This window comes from Lepus europaeus, chromosome 2 (genome assembly GCF_033115175.1).
Source record: "Lepus europaeus isolate LE1 chromosome 2, mLepTim1.pri, whole genome shotgun sequence".
NCBI lineage: Eukaryota > Metazoa > Chordata > Mammalia > Lagomorpha > Leporidae > Lepus > Lepus europaeus.
In genome coordinates this window covers 174127195-174147662 of record NC_084828.1, presented here as the reverse complement: position 1 = coordinate 174147662, position 20468 = coordinate 174127195, and the positions used below count along the sequence as shown (strand labels likewise).

Genomic DNA, 20468 nt, shown 5'->3' with positions numbered 1-20468 from the left:
TCTGTCACACGGCAGCACTGTTTCTACCCAGTGGTGAGACGCAACGTAAGCAAGAACACTAAGAAAGACTGACAGTCGTAGGTCCAAAGGCACAAGGTTCTGTGATTGTTTTAAAAAAAAAATGGATAAATATACATACACTTGGAAGGGGAATGACCTGCCTCTGGTCACCCTGAGGAAAAAGAAAAAAAATACATCAGCGTCAGGCTGGAGGAGAGACCCAAACCCTACACAAACCGATCCAAAGCCCTCTGGGGGCTACAGCTGCCCTGGGCGTGAGTTCCCGCTCTCCGCACCTTCGAGGGGTTCAAGGAATGGGGACCCCAAGACCTCCCACAGTCGGGACACCGGCTCTATGGCCCCTCCCCAGCGCCCGTACCCCGGGAACCAGGCTGGATCCCCACGGCTCACTGCACAGCCTGTTTCTTTAAACACTGCCTCCCTTCCTCCCAGGAAACCCGTCCCAACTTACAGGCGCGAGTGAAGACGAAAATGCTAGCCCGACCCTTGCCCGCTTGTCCAAGTAGTTTGCTTCCACTCGTAAGCAAGGCTGTCCTCCCAAGCCTAAGTGCATGCCCTCCGCAGGGAAGTGGAGCCGGGTTCGGGGGCCTCCAAGGGCACAGCACCCTCCGGGGAGGAGGGCAGAGCCTGCGCTCCTAGGAGTGCTAACGGGTTCCGGCCCCAAGGACGGAGACGCCAGACATTCCCCAGCTGGCTGGCAGAAAACACGTCCTCGGCATTGTCAAACGCTAAGAGCACGCTGGCCTCCACTGAGCGGTTGCAGTTCCTGGGCTGCTTCTGCGAGGGGTTCCCTGTCCCCTGTGCGCCTCGCCCAGCAGTGGCGGGCGGCGGGCGGCGGGCGGCAGCTTCCTGTCGCCAGCCCGAGGTGCTCACCTCTGCCGGGTCCCAGCACCCCGGGCTGCATCGGGGGACAGTCTGCACGGCCCCTCCCCACCTTCAGGAGGCTTGGGGGTCTGCCTGGGCATCGAAGCTGCCTTCGGACATCACCGAGCGGCTCCATCACAACGCATCGGGTTGGCAAGAACCGGTGGTGGGGAAGTTCGGTCCAGAAGCTCTGAAATCAGTGCTTCCTGCACCCACAGCTGGGGCCAGGCCGCTGCCCTTGGTGGGGAAGACTTTGAGTAAGTCCTCCAGGCCACAGCACTGCTGGGGGGCCGCTCTGGCTGCAGGGTGCACCGTGGCACCCCAGACGCCAGTACGATCCACCAAGAACTGATAGCAAAGGTATCTCCACGCAGCCTCTGGCGGGCACACCTCACCCCGTGGGAGACGCAGACAGCCCAGCAGGCAGGCGCCCTGTCAGAGCCAACTTCAGGTGGGGGAGCACACCTGCGGTGGGAGGGACCACGTCTGAGGGCGTGGCGAGACACCGGCTACGGACAGCGAAGGCGCTGATCTCGGTAAGTCTCTGGGCTGGATTACAGCTCGGCCGTGCACCTAGGTGTGGGGTAGGCACATGTCCACGAGTGTCCAGCGATCTCTCGGACGCCGTCCTTGCCTGCAGACCCAGAGCGTGGCCGTGACCCCGGGAATGGCTGCCACCCAGGCCACTGCTGCAGAAGCAGCCCGAACACCTTCCTCCATGGCAAAGTAGATGTTCAGGATGAAGGGACCTCTGGCCATCACCTGTGCCGTCTGCCGTCCCGAGAGGCTGGGTCCCCTGGCCTCACCCGTGCCGTCTGCCGTCCGAGAGGCAGGGTCCCCTGGCCTCACCCGTGCCGTCTGCCGTCCGAGAGGCAGGCACCCCTGGCCTCACCCGTGCCGTCTGCCGTCTGAGAGGCCTGGTCCCCTGGCCTCACCCGTGCCGTCTGCCGTCCGAGAGGCAGGGTCCCCTGGCCTCACCCGTGCCGCCTGCCGTCCGAGAGGCAGGGTCCCCTGGCCTCACCCGTGCCGTCTGCCGTCCGAGAGGCAGGCACCCCTGGCCTCACCCGTGCTGTCTGCCGTCCGAGAGGCTGGGTCCCCTGGCCTCACCCGTGCTATCTGCTGTCCGAGAGGCCGGATCCCCTGGCCTCACCCGTGCCGTTCTGCCGTCCGAGAGGCCGGATCCCCTGGCCTCACCCGTGCCATCTGCCGTCCAAGAGGCAGGCACCCCTGGCCTCACCCGTGCTGTCTGCCGTCGAGAGGCCGGATCCCCTGGCCTCACCCGTGCTGTCTGCCATCCAAGAGGCAGGGACCCCTGGAGAAGGGGCGGCAGTCCAGCCTAGAATCCCTCCTCATCCAGCGGGCCTGAGCCTCGTGTTCTGGGTCCTCATAAAGCTGCATGCAGGGGGTGGGGGTCCTCCTCTGGAAACGAGCCTGTCCCCCCACCCAACATGGGCTCTTGTTCTGGGGTCTGGTCTCACAGACTGAACGGTCACGTGTCACTTGTGTGATGCACAACCCTTCTTCAGATTTAGCTATGGTAGCTCAAAGGCCAATTTAATTCTTTTGAAAAGTAACTCTGGGGGCTGGCATCGCGGTACAGTGGGTTAAGCCACCACTTGCAAGGCTAGCATCCCCATGTCGAGTGCTGGTTCGCGTCCTGGCTGCTTCACTTCCAATCCAGCTCCCTGCCAACCTGCCTAAGGCAGCAGAAGATGGTCTGAGGACCTGTCCCTGTCATGCACACGGGGAGACCTGGGTGGCGTTCTGCTCCTGGCTGGCTTCGGTCTGACCAAGCCCTGGCTGTTATAGCCATCTGGGGAGTGAACCAGCACATAGATCTCTCTGTCCCTCTATCTCTGTCCGTCACCGTGCCTTTCAAATACACACATCTTCTTATAAAGCCACCCTGACAACGCTGGCAGAAGACGTCCACGAATGAACGAGAACCAGCGAGCTCAGCTCTGTCAGAGGGGCTGCCTTCGGGGGCTTGTACTCGCTGACAGCTTCGGCGAGCACTCCGAGCGCACGCGGCGGCACAGTGCCGTGTCCTCAGGCCACCGCCACAGGCGCTGCGTCAAAATCCAGCCTTGCTCCGACTGCACGGACTTTTCTCTCTTCCTCTTCCATTGGCCTGCGGTGCAAACCCTGCTGCCGTCACTCCTGGCAATGCTCTACAGCAACAGCGTTGTTTATTTGAGAAGAGAGCGAGAGCGAGCGAGAGGGGACAGAGAAATTCCTGCTTCCCACCACCCACAGGAGCTGGGCTTGGGCCAGGTCAAAGCCTGGAGCCGGGAGCTCCACCAGGTCTCGCACGGCACCTGCTGGTTGGGAGCTTGGCCCGGGCACTCCAATACAGGAGCAACTGCCCAGCAACGGCTTTCAACTGGGGACTAGAGGGAATGACAGAGGCACGCGGAGGGGACAGCAGGTGCGGGGCTGGGATCCTCACACACCTCCCGTCCGCCGGTCCGTCCACACCCACGGGGCAGAGCAGGACTAGCACCTGCTGAGGCCACTGCTTGCCGTTCTTTTCTTTCCAGGGGTTTCAGTTGTTCCTGGATGTTTTCTTCCACGGAACTTGAATGCTCCACAGCATGTTTCCCGTGGACAGGAGCTCCGTGTCAAGGCCTCCAACAATTCGAATCCCTTTTTCGTGGCCTTTTTTGGGTTTTCAATGTAAATAGTCCTGTGTCTTTCCCACATTTAGAGCAACCGCTTCATTTTCTGGGTCTCGCCCTGTGAGCCAGACGCTACCAAGGATTCCCGTGTTGCTTGCTGCTGGTTGTCAGAGGTGGCCTTTGACCTGCTCAAGGATTTTCTTGTGTTTGGTTGCGTTTGTTGATTACATACGAAGTTTTACAGACTGTTCCATACTTCACCTATCAGACCTTTCGTTACTGTAAAACGTCCCTCTTTATCCTGATGCTTTTACAACTTATTTATTTTAAGATTTTATTATTTATTTGAAAGGCAAGGAGAGAGGAGAGGAGGGAGGGGAGGAGAAGAGGGGAGGGGAGGAGAAGAGGAGGGGAGGGGAGTGGAGAGGAGGGAATGGGAGGGGAGAGGAGAGGAGGGGAGGGGAGGGGAGGGAAGGGGAGGGGAGGGGAGGAGGAGGGGAGGGGAGGGAGGAGGGGAGAGAAGAGGAGGGGAGGGAGTGGAGAGGAGGGGAGGGGAGGGGAGGGGAGAGGAGAGGAGAGCAGGGGAGGGAGGAGAGGAGGGGAGGGGAGGGGAGGGGAGGGGAGAGGAGGGAAGGGAAGGGAAGGGAAGGGAGGGGAGGGGAGGGGAGGGGAGGGGAGAGGAGGGGAGGAAAGGGAAGGGAAGGGAGGGGAGGGGGGAGGGAGGGGAGGGAGGGGAGGGTAGAGGAGGGAAGGAAGGGAAGGGAAGGGAGGGGAGGGGAGGGGAGGGGAGGGGAGAGGAGGGGAGGGAAGGAAGGGAAGGGAGGGGAGGGGAGGGGAGGGAGAGGAGGGGAGAGGAGGGAAGGGAAGGAAGGGAGGGGAGGGGAGGGGAGGGGAGGGGAGAGGCTCCCCATCCACTGGTTCACTCCCCAGATGCTCACAGCAGCTGGGGCTGGCCAGGCTGAAGCTGGGAGCAGGAGCTCCATGCAGTTCTCCCTCTGGGGGCCGGGACCCAGGTCCTGCAGCCATCATCTGCCTCCTCCCAGGTGTGCGCCAGCAGGAAGCTGGAGCTCCAATCCAAGCACTCACAGGGAGTGTGGGTGTCCAACGAGCGCTTTAACCACTAAGCCAAACACCCACTCCTAACGCTTTTGATCCTGCAATCCGTTCTATGTGATGCTAAACTTGCCTTAATAATAAAACTCTTATTTTTTTTAAATAAAAGAAGGATCATTATTGTATGGAAATTTCCAAGATCTATTTTTAGCTTTTTTAAAAAAACTAAATTTTATTTGAAAGAGAGGGAGAGAGAGAGAATGAATGGATACAGGAACCGGGAACTCCATCCGGGTCTCCCGTGTGGGGTGGCAGGGACCCAGGGACCTAAGCCATCTTGTGCTGCCTCCCAGGTGCACACCAGCAGGAGGCGGGGATCAGGAATGGAGGCGGGGCTCCACGCCGGGTACTCTGACGTGCGATGCAGGCTCCCACGTGGTGGCCTAACCTGCTGCACCCCAACATCTGAGCGTCTATCGCCCTTGAACGTAGTGTGTTAGAGCTGTCAGTCACCCATCACCACAGCCAACAGCACCGTTTACCAAATCATTCCCATTTCCTTTCTGGGGACACGAGGGATTACACTTCCACGCCCCTCCACATCGGATGTGGCATGCCAGAGAGCGCAAGTTCACCACGTGTCGCGCTGACTGAAGGCCGCAGAGCCGCGTGGCGCAGCGCACGGCTCTCCCGCGGCGGCAGTCACGGGAGACCTCCTCAGCCTAGGCCCAGGAGTGCGGACCGTGCGTCCGTCCCCCCACACGGCAACTCGGGCCGCGTGGAGCTGGTGGGCACACGAGCCATGGCGGTCCTGGGGCGGTGCTGTGGCACAGCAGGCCAAGCTGCCCCTGGGGATGCCCCTGCCTCCCACCCAGCTTCCCACTAGCGTGCCTGGGAGGCAGAAGATGACAGTGCAAACTGTTGGCTTCCTGCCACCTGCACGGGAGACCTGGGTCGGGTTCTGGGCTCTCTGCTGTGTGGGCATTTGGGGAGTGAACCAGTGGACAGAAGTACTCTCTCTCTGTGTCACTATCTGCCTTTCAAAAAATAAATAAATAAATATTTTAAAAAGTGGCTAAATTAACATGTGCCCTACGTGTAAAACACACATCAGATTTTGAAGACAAAAAGAGTGTGAAGTATCTTCTTTTTAACTGAATACATGTTGAAATATTTTTTGGATGGGCTGAGCTTAAAAAGTATTATTAAAATCCACTTCGCCTGTTCTTAAAATATCTTTTTAAGTGTGGCTCCCAGAAAAAAAATGCCATATCTGATCTGCCTCCCACGTGTACCGGCCAGTGTCCCAGAAGTCTCTGCTACTCCCTGATGAACCACAGCGCCAGTGAAGCTGAGCGGCGGGTTTCAGGACTCCGTGGTTCGCGGGCTGTCCTGGAAGCGGGTGCAAGCCCACGGTGCCCAGTGCCCCTGTCGGCACGCCCGCCCGCCCCTCTGAGCGAGCTTGGTTGTCCTGAGGACCACGCGGCCAGGACGCGTCTCCGTGGTTTTTCTGTGAACCCATTCACATTCCACAGAAGCGACGGTGTGGCTGGTGCCCCCCCGCCCCTCCCCTGCCCGGCTGTGGCTTCTGATGTGCGGTTGATGTGAGGTTGAAGGCAACAAGCCGAGGCCGGTGAAGCAGACAGGTGATGAACAGGTGGTAAGAGTCTGGGCTCCCGTAGCACCAGCAGGCATCGGACCCAAGCCTGCACCTGCCTCACCAGGCCTCGGTGAGGGAGACGGTCCCCCGTTTGCTGGAGCTACTGCTTGCCCAAATCACTCCTTCCCGGCATGAGCGTTTGCCAAAATCACTCCTTCCCGGCATGAGCGTTTGCCAGGCCAGGCGGACGCAGCTCGGGAGATGCCTGAAACATGGCTTGCGTGCCGCCCGTCACAGCACCGCTGTGTCCACCGCCTGGAGCTGTCTCTCTACCCTTCTCAATGCGGATGGCTTCCTTCCTGCTCTGGTGTACCCGGGATTCCCTGTGGGCACAGCGAGGGCCTTCCTCGCCTAGATCTGTGTGAATGTGCACCCCCCCTTGTATGACAGTGTGAGGTCCCAACAGGTAAGTGCCCCGTGGTCATGTGTACCCCCCGTGTATGACAGTGTGAGGTCCCCATAGGTAAGTGCACCGTGGTCATGTGTACCCCCGTGTATGACAGTGTGAGGTCCCCACAGGTAAGTGCACCGTGGTCATGTGTACCCCCGTGTATGACAGTGTGAGGTCCCCACAGGGAAGTGCACTGTGGTCATGTGTACCCCCCGTGTATGACAGTGTGAGGTCCCCACAGGTAAGTGCCCCGTGGTCATGTGTACCCCCGTGTATGACAGTGTGAGGTCCCCACAGGTAAGTGCCCCGTGGTCATGTGTACCCCCCGTGTATGACAGTGAGCTGGTCCCCACAGGGAAGTGCACCGTGGTCATGTGTACCCCCCGTGTATGACAGTGTGAGGTCCCCACAGGTAAGTGCACCGTGGTCATGTGTACCCCCGTGTATGACAGTGTGAGGTCCCCACAGGTAAGTGCACCGTGGTCATGTGTACCCCCCGTGTATGACAGTGTGAGGTCCCCACAGGTAAGTGCCCCGTGGTCATGTGTACCCCCGTGTATGACAGTGTGAGGTCCCCACAGGTAAGTGCCCCGTGGTCATGTGTACCCCCCCCGTGTATGACAGTGTGAGGTCCCCACAGGTAAGTGCACCGTGGTCATGTGTACCCCCCCCCGTGTATGACAGTGTGAGGTCCCCACAGGTAAGTGCACCGTGGTCATGTGTACCCCCCGTGTATGACAGTGTGAGGTCCCCACAGGTAAGTGCACCGTGGTCATGTGTACCCCCGTGTATGACAGTGTGAGGTCCCCACAGGTATGTGCCCCGTGGTCATGTGTACCCCCGTGTATGACAGTGAGCTGGTCCCCACAGGTAAGTGCACCGTGGTCATGTGTACCCCCCGTGTATGACAGTGTGCTGGTCCCCACAGGTAAGTGCACCGTGCTCATGTGTACCCCCCGTGTATGACAGTGTGAGGTCCCCACAGGTAAGTGCACCGTGGTCATGTGTACCCCCGTGTATGACAGTGTGAGGTCCCCACAGGTAAGTGCCCCATGGTCATGTGTACCCCCGTGTATGACAGTGTGAGGTCCCCACAGGTAAGTGCCCCGTGGTCATGTGTACCCCCCGTGTATGACAGTGTGAGGTCCCCACAGGTAAGTGCACCGTGCTCATGTGTACCCCCCGTGTATGACAGTGAGCTGGTCCCCACAGGTAAGTGCACCGTGGTCATGTGTACCCCCCGTGTATGACAGTGTGAGGTCCCCACAGGTATGTGCCCCGTGGTCATGTGTACCCCCCGTGTATGACAGTGTGAGGTCCCCACAGGTAAGTGCACCGTGGTCATGTGTACCCCCGTGTATGACAGTGTGCTGGTCCCCACAGGTAAGTGCACCGTGGTCATGTGTACCCCCCGTGTATGACAGTGTGAGGTCCCCACAGGTATGTGCCCCGTGGTCATGTGTACCCCCCGTGTATGACAGTGTGAGGTCCCCACAGGTAAGTGCACCGTGGTCATGTGTACCCCCGTGTATGACAGTGTGAGGTCCCCACAGGTAAGTGCCCCGTGGTCATGTGTCCCCCCGTGTATGACAGTGAGCTGGTCCCCACAGGTAAGTGCCCCGTGGTCATGTATACCCCCGTGTATGACAGTGTGAGGTCCCCACAGGTAAGTGCACCGTGGTCATGTGTACCCCCGTGTATGACAGTGTGAGGTCCCCACAGGTAAGTGCACCGTGGTCATGTGTACCCCCCGTGTATGACAGTGTGAGGCCCCCACAGGTAAGTGCCCCGTGGTCATGTGTACCCCCCCCCGTGTATGACAGTGTGAGGTCCCCACAGGTAAGTGCCCTGTGGTCATGTGTACCCCCGTGTATGACAGTGTGAGGTCCCCACAGGTAAGTGCACCGTGGTCATGTGTACCCCCCGTGTATGACAGTGTGCTGGTCCCCACAGGTAAGTGCACCGTGGTCATGTGTACCCCCCCGTGTATGACAGTGAGCTGGTCCCCACAGGTAAGTGCACCGTGGTCATGTGTACCCCCCGTGTATGACAGTGTGAGGTCCCCACAGGTGAGTGCACCGTGGTCATGTGTACCCCCCGTGTATGACAGTGTGCTGGTCCCCACAGGTAAGTGCCCCGTGCTCATGTGTACCCCCCGTGTATGACAGTGTGAGGTCCCCACAGGTAAGTGCACCGTGCTCATGTGTACCCCCCGTGTATGACAGTGAGCTGGTCCCCACAGGTAAGTGCCCCGTGGTCATGTGTACCCCCCGTGTATGACAGTGAGCTGGTCCCCACAGGTAAGTGCACCGTGGTCATGTGTACCCCCGTGTATGACAGTGTGAGGTCCCCACAGGTAAGTGCCCCGTGGTCATGTGTACCCCCCCCGTGTATGACAGTGTGAGGTCCCCACAGGTATGTGCCCCGTGGTCATGTGTACCCCCCGTGTATGACAGTGAGCTGGTCCCCACAGGTAAGTGCACGGTGGTCATGTTTACCCCCCCCCCCCCCCGTATGACAGTGAGCTGGTCCCCACAGGTAAGTGCACCGTGCTCATGTGTACCCCCCGTGTATGACAGTGTGCTGGTCCCCACAGGTAAGTGCACCGTGCTCATGTGTACCCCCCGTGTATGACAGTGTGAGGTCCCCACAGGTATGTGCCCCGTGGTCATGTGCACCCCACCCATAGGACAGTGTGCTGGTCCCCACAGGTTATGGCACTGTGGTCACTTACAGAGCGTAGAGCTGACGATTTTTCTCACAGCAGTGAACTTTTTTCTCTGTCTCTGGCTTTTAGCGTTGCTGGTGAGAAGTCAGACGCGGGTATGACTGTTTTCTTTGAAGGTCATTTCTTCTGGAAGGTTCTAAAACGTTCTCTCCAACAGCACGCCCCAGGCCTGTGCTGCCTATGGGGGCCACGGGAACCCTTTCAGTCTGCACAGTCACACGTTTTCAGCTTGAGACAAATTCCTTAGGGTCTTCTCCTCTGGAACCTTCCACCGCGCGTGAGGTCTCCGGCGGCTCTGCGCCCCTCGGCGTCCCTCGTCTGGACTGTCTCTCCCACGGAGAACAGGACCATGCTCCCAGAAGGCCCGCCTTCTCCTCGGACTTGGTTTTTTGCTCAACGTTTATAGCCAGGAGCCAGGAGTCGCCTTTCCCTTCCGCTCACTTCCCGGTGACCTGAGGAGGCTCCAGCTCTTCCTACTCTGCCCTCTCAGAGACGTTCCCGGCTGAGCCTGCGCGTTCCCCTCGGGGTCTCTGGGGCGTGCGGCGTGCGTGGCCCAGCAGAGCCCCAGCTGACAAAGCACAGACGAAGACAGCCCTGTGCTGCCAGCCCTTCCAGGACTGAGAGCCTGGCCGCCCGCAGTGCCAGCGTCCCCTACGAGTGCTGGTTCGAGTCCCGGCTGCTCCACTTCCCATCCAGCACCCTGCAGATGCGCCTGGGAAGGCAGCAGCTGGCGGCTCAAGTCCTTGGGCCCTGCCACGTATCTGGAAGAGCTCCTGGCTGTGGCCTGGCCATTGTGGTCATCTGGGGAGCGAACCAGTGGATGGAAGCTCTCTAACGCTGCCTTTCAAATACACACATAAATCTTGAAAAAGAAAAAGAAAAAGAACGAACTGACAGCCATGCAGCCACCACACACACGTGTCTTCCCAGGGGCCCACGGCTCTCACTGCTGCTGGCTTCCCAGGATGCACCTCAGGTCCTTGTCCCTGGACTCACGGGAGGCAAGCAGAGACAGAAGCAGAGTTTGCGAGCCCTGAGCCTGGCCAGGCTCCGCAGCAGACCACCTGGGTTTCAAAAAGGAAATGTCTGTTTTTCAAACTAAAAAATAATTTTTAAGAGTCGAGGCAGTGTGGGAGAGTGAGAGCACGCTCTAGTGAGAGAGAGAAGGTGCCTATCTGTGGGTTCACTCTCCAAATTCTTTTTTTTTTGACAGGCAGAGTGGACAGTTAGAGAGACAGAGAGAAAGGTCTTCCTTTTTGCCGTTGGTTCACCCTCCAATGGCCGCTGCGGCCGGCGCATCGCGCTGATCCGAAGTCAGGAGCCAGGTGCTTCTCCTGGTCTCCCATGGGGTGCAGGCCCAAGGACCTGGGCCATCCTCCACTGCCTTCCCGGGCCACAGCAGAGAGCTGGCCTGGAAGAGGGGCAACCGGGACAGAATCCGGCGCCCCAACTGGGACTAGAACCCGGTGTGCCAGCGCCGCGAGGCGGAGGATTAGCCTGTTAAGCCACGGTGCTGGCCCACTCTCCAAATTCTTACATTTGGCATGGGCTGCACAGGAGCCAGGAACCACCCACCTGCACCGTCTGCCTTCCAGAGTCTGCACTGATGGATGCTGGATTCAAGAGTCAGAGCCGGGGCCGGCGCCGTGGCTCACTAGGCTAATCCTCCACCTGCGGCGCTGGCACACCAGGTTCTAGTCCCGGTCGGGGCGCCGGATTCTGTCCTGGTTACCCCTCTTCCAGTCCAGCTCTCTGCTGTGACCCGGGAGTGCAGTGGAGGATGGCCCAAGTGCTTGGACCCTGCACCCCATGGGAGACCAGGAGAAGCACCTGGTTCCTGGCTTCGGATCGGCGCAGCGCCAGCCGTAGCGGCCATTTGGGGGGTGAACCAACGGAAGGAAGCCCTTTCTCTCTCTCTCTCTCTCTCTCTCTCTCTCTCTCTCTCACTGTCTAACTCTACCTGTCAAAAAAAAAGGAGTCAGAGCCAGGAGTGACACCCGAGCACTGTCCTGTGTCTTCATGCTGGGCTCAGAGGGGACATTTCTGCTGTCGACCACGTGCTCAGGCCCCTCCCCCGAGTGCAGCTCCCTACACCCCACGGACGTGTAAAGTGAATTCATCCTTCATCATAAATGTAAACTTACTTAGGAACGTTGGGAAAGGGCACAGAGTAAAGTGGAAAATCCCATACATAACTCCACCTCTTCACATTTTGTTCTACATAGTCTTACAAATGTCTGTGTCTATGTGACTATATAAATACTTTGAGTACACTAACCTTATCATATTTACTTTTTACTAAATGATACACTCTGAACATCTCTTCATGCCAGTGATATTTATGACATGACTTTAACACATGTCATTTTAATGGCTATTTGATTGTATGGCTATTCTGTAATCCTTTTATTTTCATCTTTTTAATTAAAGATTTATTTATTTGAGAGGCACAGTTACAGACAGTGAGAGGGCGAGAGAGAGCGAGGTCTTCCATCTGCTGCTTCACTCCGCAAATGGCCATAACAGCCGGAGCTGCGCTGATCTGAAGCCAGGAGCTAGGAGCTTCTTCTAGGTCTCCCATGCAGGTGCAAGGACCTGGGCCATCTTCTACTGCTTTCCCAGGCCACAGCAGAGAGCTGGATGGGAAGAGGAGCAGCTGGGACTCGAATCGGCGTCCATATGGGATGCCAGCACCGCAGGTTGGGGATGAACCCGCTGTGCCACAGCACCGGCCGCTCTGTAGACCTTTTAATAAACGACCTACTGTTGTACATCTGGTTACCTACAGGTTCATAACATCTTACAGTTAAGTCTTTGCACTTCATAATTTACAAAAAAGGATTTGTCGATTTGTTTATTTAAAAGGCAGAGAGACAGAGATCTTCCATCTGCTGCTTCTCTCCAAATGGCCGCAACAGCCAGGCCGGCACCATTCTGAAGCCAGGGGCCAGGAGCTCTCTCTGGTCCCCCAGCAGGGTGGCAGAGGCCCAGGCACTGGGGCCGTCCCGCTGCCTCCCCAGGAGCATTAGCAGGGAGCTGGGTCGGAAGTGGAGCAGCCAGGACCCAGCCAGCACTCCAGGGTCGGATGCTGTTGTCTCGAGCGGCAGCTCCACCGCCGTGCCACAACACCAGGCCCTGTGCTGCGCAGTTTTGTCCACAGAGTGGACCAGCCCGACGGACAGAGACAGGTTTAAGCTGTAAGGAATTACTGCTGGGTCAGTTTATGCTGGGTATACGTGTTGAAAAACCGCATGTGCCCCATGACAGTGTACAAGTATGGCACTAAATAATCAAAGGCAAAATAGCAATGGAGATCAGATGGCCAAACGGGCACCAGGAGAGCTGTGCCCAAGCCACACTCTTACCCACGGCCACCCGACACCGTCACCTGCTCCTGCACCCTGAGCTAAATCCAAACGTCGTCTGCAGAGGGCTTTTGATGATGTGGTAGACGGCGAAGGTATCTTGTGGTCTTCGCCTGCGTTCCTTCGACTGCTAACCACGAAGGGCATTGCCCGCTTCTCCCGCTCCTGACCAGCTGTCTCCACGCTGTGAGCTGCCGCTTCCCGCCCTTTGCTCCTGGAGTTTGGGACATGAAGTGCTCTGACCTTTCTGTCCTCTACCTTCGTCCTAAAGCAAACAACCCCCTTGGCCTCTTCCAGCGGATTTTACCCAGAATTCTCTTTTGGCAGGCTCGTGCTGCCACCATTTCCGCTGTGTTCGTCGTCAGAAATCTCACTGCTCGTCGTGCACCTTTGTCTGGGGCGTGTCTGACAGCACTGGAGAGGGTCTGGTTCTTGACCTGTGGTGTGTCTGGGGCGTGTCTGACAGCACTGGAGAGGGTCTGGTTCTTGACCTGTGCTGAGATCTGACTTCCATTTACAATCTGATACACACAAGGGACTATTAACACACGACTGCTCTTCCACAAGGAAGCTACACTGCATCCCAGGTCTACTGACGGTCAGCTCTTCCCTGTGCCTGGTTCCCTGGCTTCCATTTCTGTGTCTGCTTCTGGCTCCTTATTTTGAACGTCAGAGTTACAGAGAGTAGAGATGGAGACAGATCTTCCATCCCCTGGTTCACTCACCAGACGGCCGCCATGGCCAGCGCTGGGCCAGGCCGAAGCCAGGAGCCTGGAGCTTCATCTGAGTCTCCCAGGCACAAAGTCTCCCATCTGAGGGCACAAAGACTCGGCCCTCCTCCACTGCTCTTCCCAGGCGCATGAGCAGGGAGCTGGTTGGGAAGTGGAGCAGCCGGGACTCGAACTGGCGCCCGTAGAGAATGCCAGCATCTCGGGAAGTGGCCTTACCCGCTACGCTGCAAACGCTGGTGCCAGCCCCAATGGGTCTTTAACTCTACTTCACGCATTCAATTTCTTAAAAGAGGATGAGATACAAATGTAAAGTGACTCTGATAACTTCCACTAAGTGTTCTCTCCAGTTACGTGGGGGTATGCATATGTGTGCACGTGTGTGTGTGCGTGTGTGTGAGGACACCTGCCAGGGACGGGGCAGGGATGTAGCCACTGCAGCGGGGCCGGGCGCACAGCCCCCTGTCGGCACTGTGTGTGTGTACATGTGTGTGTACACGTGTGTGTGTGTGCACGTGTGTGTGTGCGTGTGTGAGGACACCTGTCAGGGGCGGGAGGGATGTAGCCGCTGCAGCGGGGCCGGGCGCACAGCCCCCCGTCGGCACTGTGTGTGTGTACACGTGTGTGTGCACATGTGTGTGCATGTGTGTGCATGTGCGTGTGTGTGAGGACACCTGCCAGGGGCGGGAGGGATGTGGCCACTGCAGTGGGGCCGGGCGCAGTCCCCCATCGGCACTGTGTGTGTACATGTGTGTATACATGTGTGTGTGTGTGCGTGTGTGTGAGGACACCTGCCAGGGGCGGGAGGGATGTGGCCACTGCAGTGGGGCCGGGCGCAGTCCCCTGTCGGCACTGTGTGTGTGTACATGTGTGTGTACACATGTGTGTGCACATGTGTGTGTGTGTGCGTGTGTGTGAGGACACCTGCCAGGGGCAGGAGGGATGTGGCCGCTGCAGCGGGGCTGGGCGCAGTCCCCCGTCGGCACTGTGTGTGTACATGTGTGTGTACACGTGTGTGTGTGTGTGTGTGTGTGTGAGGACACCTGCCAGGGGCGGGAGGGATGTGGCCGCTGCAGCGGGGCCGGGCGCAGTCCCCCGTCGGCACTGTGTGTGTGTACATGTGTGTGTACACGTGTGTGCGTACACGTGTGTGTGTGCGTGTGTGTGAGGACACCTGCAGGAGGGATGTGGCCGCTGCAGCGGGGCCGGGCACAGTCCCCCGTCAGCACTGTGTGTGTACATGTGTGTATACACGTGTGTGCACATGTGTGCACGTGTGTGTGTGAGGACACCTGCCAGGGATGGGAGGGATGTGGCCGCGCAGCAGGGCCGGGTGCAGCCCCCCTCGGCACTGACCTTCTGGAGCCCGCCGTTCTCCTCCACCAGGGGCGGCAGCACGCTGGGGGCGCTGGCCGGCGGGGCCTCCGCATTGTAGTCCCGGAAGCAGCAGAAGAAGGAGCTGAGCAGGCTGCGGCTCCGGTGCTTCTTCAGGCTGACGTTGCACTGCGAAGCTGGAAAGACACAGAGCACGCTGGGGCCGCGCACAGCCGCACAGCCGCACAGCCCGCACAGCCCACACGGCCGCACAGCCGCACAGCCCACACGGCCGCACAGCCGCACAGCCCGCACAGCCCACACGGCCGCACAGCCCGCACAGCCCACACGGCCACACAGCCGCACAGCCCGCACAGCCCACACGGCCGCACAGCCTGCACAGCCCACACGGCCCACACGGCCGCACAGCCTGCACAGCCCACACGGCCGCACAGCCCACACAGCCACACAGCCGCACAGCCGCACAGCCCACACGGCCGCACAGCCCGCACAGCCGCACAGCCGCACGGCCCGCACAGCCCACACGGCCGCACAGCCTGCACAGCCCACACGGCCGCACAGCCCACACAGCCACACAGCCACACAGCCGCACAGCCCACACGGCCGCACAGCACGCACAGCCGCACAGCCGCACAGCCCGCACAGCCCACACGGCCGCACAGCCGCACAGCCCACACGGCCGCACAGCCGCACAGCCCGCACAGCCCACACGGCCGCACAGCCCGCACAGCCCGCACAGCCCACACGGCCGCACAGCCTGCACAGCCCACACAGCCGCACAGCCCACACAGCCGCACAGCCGCACAGCCCACACGGCCGCACAGCCCGCACAGCCGCACAGCCGCACGGCCCGCACAGCCCACACGGCCGCACAGCCCACACAGCCACACGGCCGCACAGCCGCACAGCCGCACAGCCCGCACGGCCGCACAGCCCACACAGCCGCACGGCCGCACAGCCGCACAGCCCGCACAGCCCACACGGCCGCACAGCCTGCACAGCCCACACGGCCGCACGGCCACACAGCCGCACAGCCGCACAGCCCACACGGCCGCACAGCCCACACAGCCGCATGGCCGCATGGCCGCACAGCCGCACAGCCCACACAGCTGCACAGCCGCACAGCCCACACAGCCGCACGGCCCACACAGCCGCACAGCCACACAGCCCACACAGCCGCACGGCCGCACAGCCGCACAGCCACACAGCCCACACAGCCGCACGGCCCACACAGCCGCACAGCCGCACAGCCCACACAGCCGCACGGCCCACACAGCCGCACAGCCGCACAGCCCACACAGCCGCACGGCCGCACAGCCCACACAGCCGCACGGCCGCACAGCCGCACAGCCGCACAGCCCACACAGCCGCACGGCCGCACAGCCCACACAGCCACACGGCCCACACAGCCGCACAGCCGCAAAGCCCACACAGCCGCACGGCCGCACAGCCGCACAGCCGCAAAGCCCGCACAGCCGCACGGCCCGCACAGCCGCACGGCCTGCATAGCCCACACGGCCGCACAGCCCGCACAGCCGCATGGCCCGCAGAGCCACACAGCTCGCACAGCCCGCACAGCCGCACAGCCCGCACAGCCCGCACAGCCGCACGGCCACACAGCCGCACAGCCCGCACAGCCCACACAGCTGCACGGCCGCACAGCCACACGGCCCACACGGCCCGCACAGCCCGCAGAGCCGCACAGCTTGCACAGCGCTCCGCCGGTGCTGCCCGCCCGCCCACCTGGTCAGGGGTCTGCTCAGGATGAGAGGAGGAGCCCACGGCATCCAACCACACGGGCTGGACAGAGTCCCCCCGCTCTGCTCGTTAACTGACCACCCTTGGGGGTGGCACCGTGAGCTCCCGAAGCCGGCAGAGGAAGACTTCCACCCTGCACGAAGCCGTGCTTCAGCACGCAGGGCTGCGAGCACAGAGCAGAGGCGTGCCCCTGCATGCGTCTCTCCACCACGCGTCTCTCCACCATGCGTCTCTCCACCATGCGTCTCTAACCACACATCTCTCCATCACGCGTCTCTAACCACACGTCTCTCCACCACGCGTCTCTCCACCACGCGTCTCTCCACCACGCGTCTCTAACCACACATCTCTCCACCACACATCTCTCCACCACGCGTCTCTAACCACGCATCTCTCCACCACGCGTCTCTAACCACACATCTCTCCATCACGCGTCTCTAACCACACATCTCTCCACCACGCGTCTCTAACCACACGTCTCTAACCACCCATCTCTCCACCACACATCTCTCCACCACGCGTCTCTAACCACACATCTCTCCACCACACGTCTCTAACCACACGTCTCTCCACCACGCACCTCTCCACCACACGTCTCTCCACGACAGGTACTGAAAGTCACTGGCATCTAGCTTACTGGATGCTCCCTGCTCACCAAGGCCCTGACTGGCTTCCGGGGTTAACAGGACACAGACGGGCAGAAGGAGCTCTCTTCTCAAACCTGCTTGCTTGTCATGACATGGGCTGGTGGGGGCTACACCCGCTGAGCTCGCGGCTGAGGCCCCTGTGACACACACACACACAGATGTGAAAGTTGCCACCTTGGGCACCGGCCAGGGCCAAGCCCATCTTCGTGAGACTCAGGGCATCGCTGTGCCCCGGCCTGCCCGGGACTGCACCGCAGGGAGCGCCGGGTCCTTTCTGTCTGTCCGGGCACGAGGCAAGCTGCCACAAGTCGGAGAGGAGGCAGACTTCAGCATGGGTGCAAAACACCCCTCGGGGAAAGAGGCTGGCAACTTGGAGGGGCAGGAGCACTCGCCCGGGAATGCAGCTGGGGCTGTCCCACCACATACCACGTCTGGGCGGCTCAGCCCGCTCTGAGCAGAAGCCACAGGCAAGGGACCAAGCCAAGGGCTAGTGGAGCAACTGCCAGAGGGAGGATTTAAGTCCACGTGATAACTGTTGAGTTTATCTCTCCCAAAAAGCTGTTCTGGCACGGTTCCTCTCTGAGCAGTTACGAGTGATCTGTGTAGCACCTTTGCTCCCGAGAGATCACGAGGCCTTTGCTCAGGGTTTTAGGGCACGCTTCCGCCAGCTGCAAAACCCCCAGAGGCATTCGAGGCTGAAATTCTGCAGGGGGCGGGGCAGCTGTTTTTCCAGCAACTCCATGGACAAGGGCGGTCTCTAGCCTGGGACTGGGCAAATGCCCCGGTCAGCAGCTACTGAAGCCCCTCACTCACTGCAGAGGGCCGAGGAGGCTGGCTGCTCTTGTCTTCCCTGGGACGCTGTGGAGGCACGTCACAAAGCACGGCCGGTCATCTCAAGTCCCAGGCCAGGCCAGGCCACGGGGCCCAGGCACGAGGGCCTTCCACGAGGGGCACGGACCCCCAGCCTGTTTACCGAGGTCCTCACCGCTACCCACCGAAGGAGGCAGGCGTTACTGCTTCCATCGTTCAGCTGAGAAAACGCCAACTGGTCCTTCACTGCTTGTGCCGGCACTCGAGCCCAGGCGGGCCTGTCCCCACCGTGTGTACCTTCCCCATGGGCCTTGCTGAAGGCAACCTTGGCACAGCTCGGGCTGGGTTAGGGAGGCAGCGAGCCGCAAGGTGCAAACGGCTCCTGAGTAGACACTGGTTAAACTGCCTCGCGGCTACCTAGGGGGTTCTGGCTTCTATGCCACTCAGCTAGCGTTAGCCAGAGGAAGGAAAACATTAACTTCTCCCGGGCTAATCGCAAGTTTCTCTGCAAGTAAACACGCTGCTTGTTCCCGCCCCGCGCACGCTGTGCCGTGGCAAAGAGGCTGTCTCGGGTGCTCAGATCGCACCGGCCTTCCTCATAACCGCCCATGAACAATTTATATCCTAAACTGGGAACCAGTCAACTACCTGCACCCTTGTCTTAAATTTATCTATTTATTTGAAAGCTAGAGTTATAGAGAGGGCGAGAGATGTTCCACCCGCCGGTTCACTCCCCAAGTGGCCGCAATGGCCAGGGCTGAGCCAGGCCGAAGTGGGAGCTTCCCTGGGGTCTCCCAGGTGGGTGCAGGGGCCGTCCCCCGCTGCTTTCCCAGGTGGGTGCAGGGGCCGTGCTCCGCTGCTCTCCCAGACCATTAGCAGGGAACTGGATCAGAGGTGGAGGAGCCGGGACGCAACCTCGCGCCGTATGGGCTGCTGGTGTCACAGATGGGCAGGTGGTGGCTGTACCGGCTCCGCCACAGCGCCGGCCCCTCTATCTGCAGCGTCTACCGTCCGACTGCTTACTATACAGAAGTAAGCAATGGCAGCTTAGGCCGCTTCTCCCTTTGCGTGCAGCGGGAGGAAGTGGAAGCCATCCCACTTCCGCGTTGTGCCCGGGCCTCTTCCTGTTAAATCAGGTGAGGGCTCTGCAGGCACCTCTGGGACACGGGGGCTTCCTAACTTTCTCAATGCTCTCGGACAGGCCCAGCACCCCAAACCAGGACTGGGGGAACCGGAAGGACTTCCTGGGGATCGGCGAGCCCCGCCCTCAGCGTTCACTTGCTCCCGAACGAGGCTCCAGGTGGGGCCTCTCTGCGCCTTGGGAGGCCACTGCCTTCCATCCCCAGCTGCTGCCTCCTCCAGAGACAGAGAGGCCTCCTGTCCACTGGTCCACTCCCTAACCGCCTGCACTGTCAGTGCCGGGCCAGGCTGAAGCCAGGGGCTGGGGACTCGATCCTGGTCTCCCGCAGGGGTGGCAGGGACCCAACTGCGTGAGCCATCACCAGCTGCCTCCCAGGGTGCACAAGGTCCGGACACTGGGATCGGGAGCACAGCCAGGAACGGACCGCGGACGCCGCAGTGCAGGGCGGGAGCTTAGCCACTGTGCCAACGCCTGTCCCGCACGCTGAATACCCCTCTTAATACTTTCTTGAGCAATTCATGACGCTTGGCAGACATCAGATCCTGCTCCTAAAACAGCCTCCGGACTGAGCCCTGTGCTTCTGCCTGGCTCGATGCCCATGTGGGCAACGCAGCGTGTGACGCCAGAGCCCACGCCTGCTCCCGGCCGACAACGTCCCGAGACAGAACACGCACACCGACGGCGACAGCACAGGTGTCCAGGAATCCCAGGTGTCCAGGCACAGGGTCTCTGGGACACTGACGTGAGTCAAAGGCATGTATCTCCTCGTGACACCGGCTTTTCTGAAATGACTTTGCAAGAGCAATGGGAAGCAGCAGCCTTGGACATCAGTCTAGACACAGCGTAAAGATTCTCATTCTGACCAGGCTCAGGAGGGCGGAGTCATCCAAGCGGTGTTGCTTTGCCCCGATCACCTCCCTGCCCCGGTTCCCCCAGGGTGGACACGTCATCACACCGGCATCCCGCCTCCCACAGCCCACGTCTGAGAGCATGGCCGCGCTGCAGGCTGTGGCTCAGAGCCAGCCTCTCCCAGGAAGCAGGCACCAGGCGGTGACGTAGCCCCTGGCCGCTGCACTGCCTCTCGCGCACGGCGTGATGGAGCTGCACTCAGCCCCTGTCGCCGGCCCACCAGCGTGTCTGCGCCGGCGCCTTGCGCCCCCTCTTCACCCAGCCTCCCTTCTCCCTCGAGGTTGGTCCCGACGTCCCCAACAGCTCTTAAATCTGTCCTCGGCGACTCCCGGTCCCTGCTGCGTGCCTCGTGGTTTCGTGCCTGGGCCACCCTCCCAGCTTCCTGACGTCTCCCCGACGCCGATTTTGAGTCTCACAATTAATTCCCGACATGCCCGACG

At 60.3% G+C, this 20468-nt stretch overlaps 1 protein-coding gene across 4 annotated transcripts in view; it reads right to left on the bottom strand.

Moving 5' to 3' along the window:
• CTDSPL (CTD small phosphatase like) overlaps positions 1–20468 on the bottom strand; it is a 126882-nt gene that overhangs the window by 21071 nt on the left and 85343 nt on the right. For 2 of the 4 annotated variants that reach the window (XM_062216157.1, XM_062216173.1), the window contains exons 2-3: positions 14785–14939; positions 140–172 (exon numbers count right to left, since the gene is read on the bottom strand). In XM_062216157.1, the coding sequence (XP_062072141.1) occupies positions 140–172; positions 14785–14939 (188 nt within the window). The remainder of the gene's footprint in view (positions 1–139; positions 173–14784; positions 14940–20468) is intronic. The other 2 variants (XM_062216166.1, XM_062216182.1) reach the window with 1 other exon arrangement.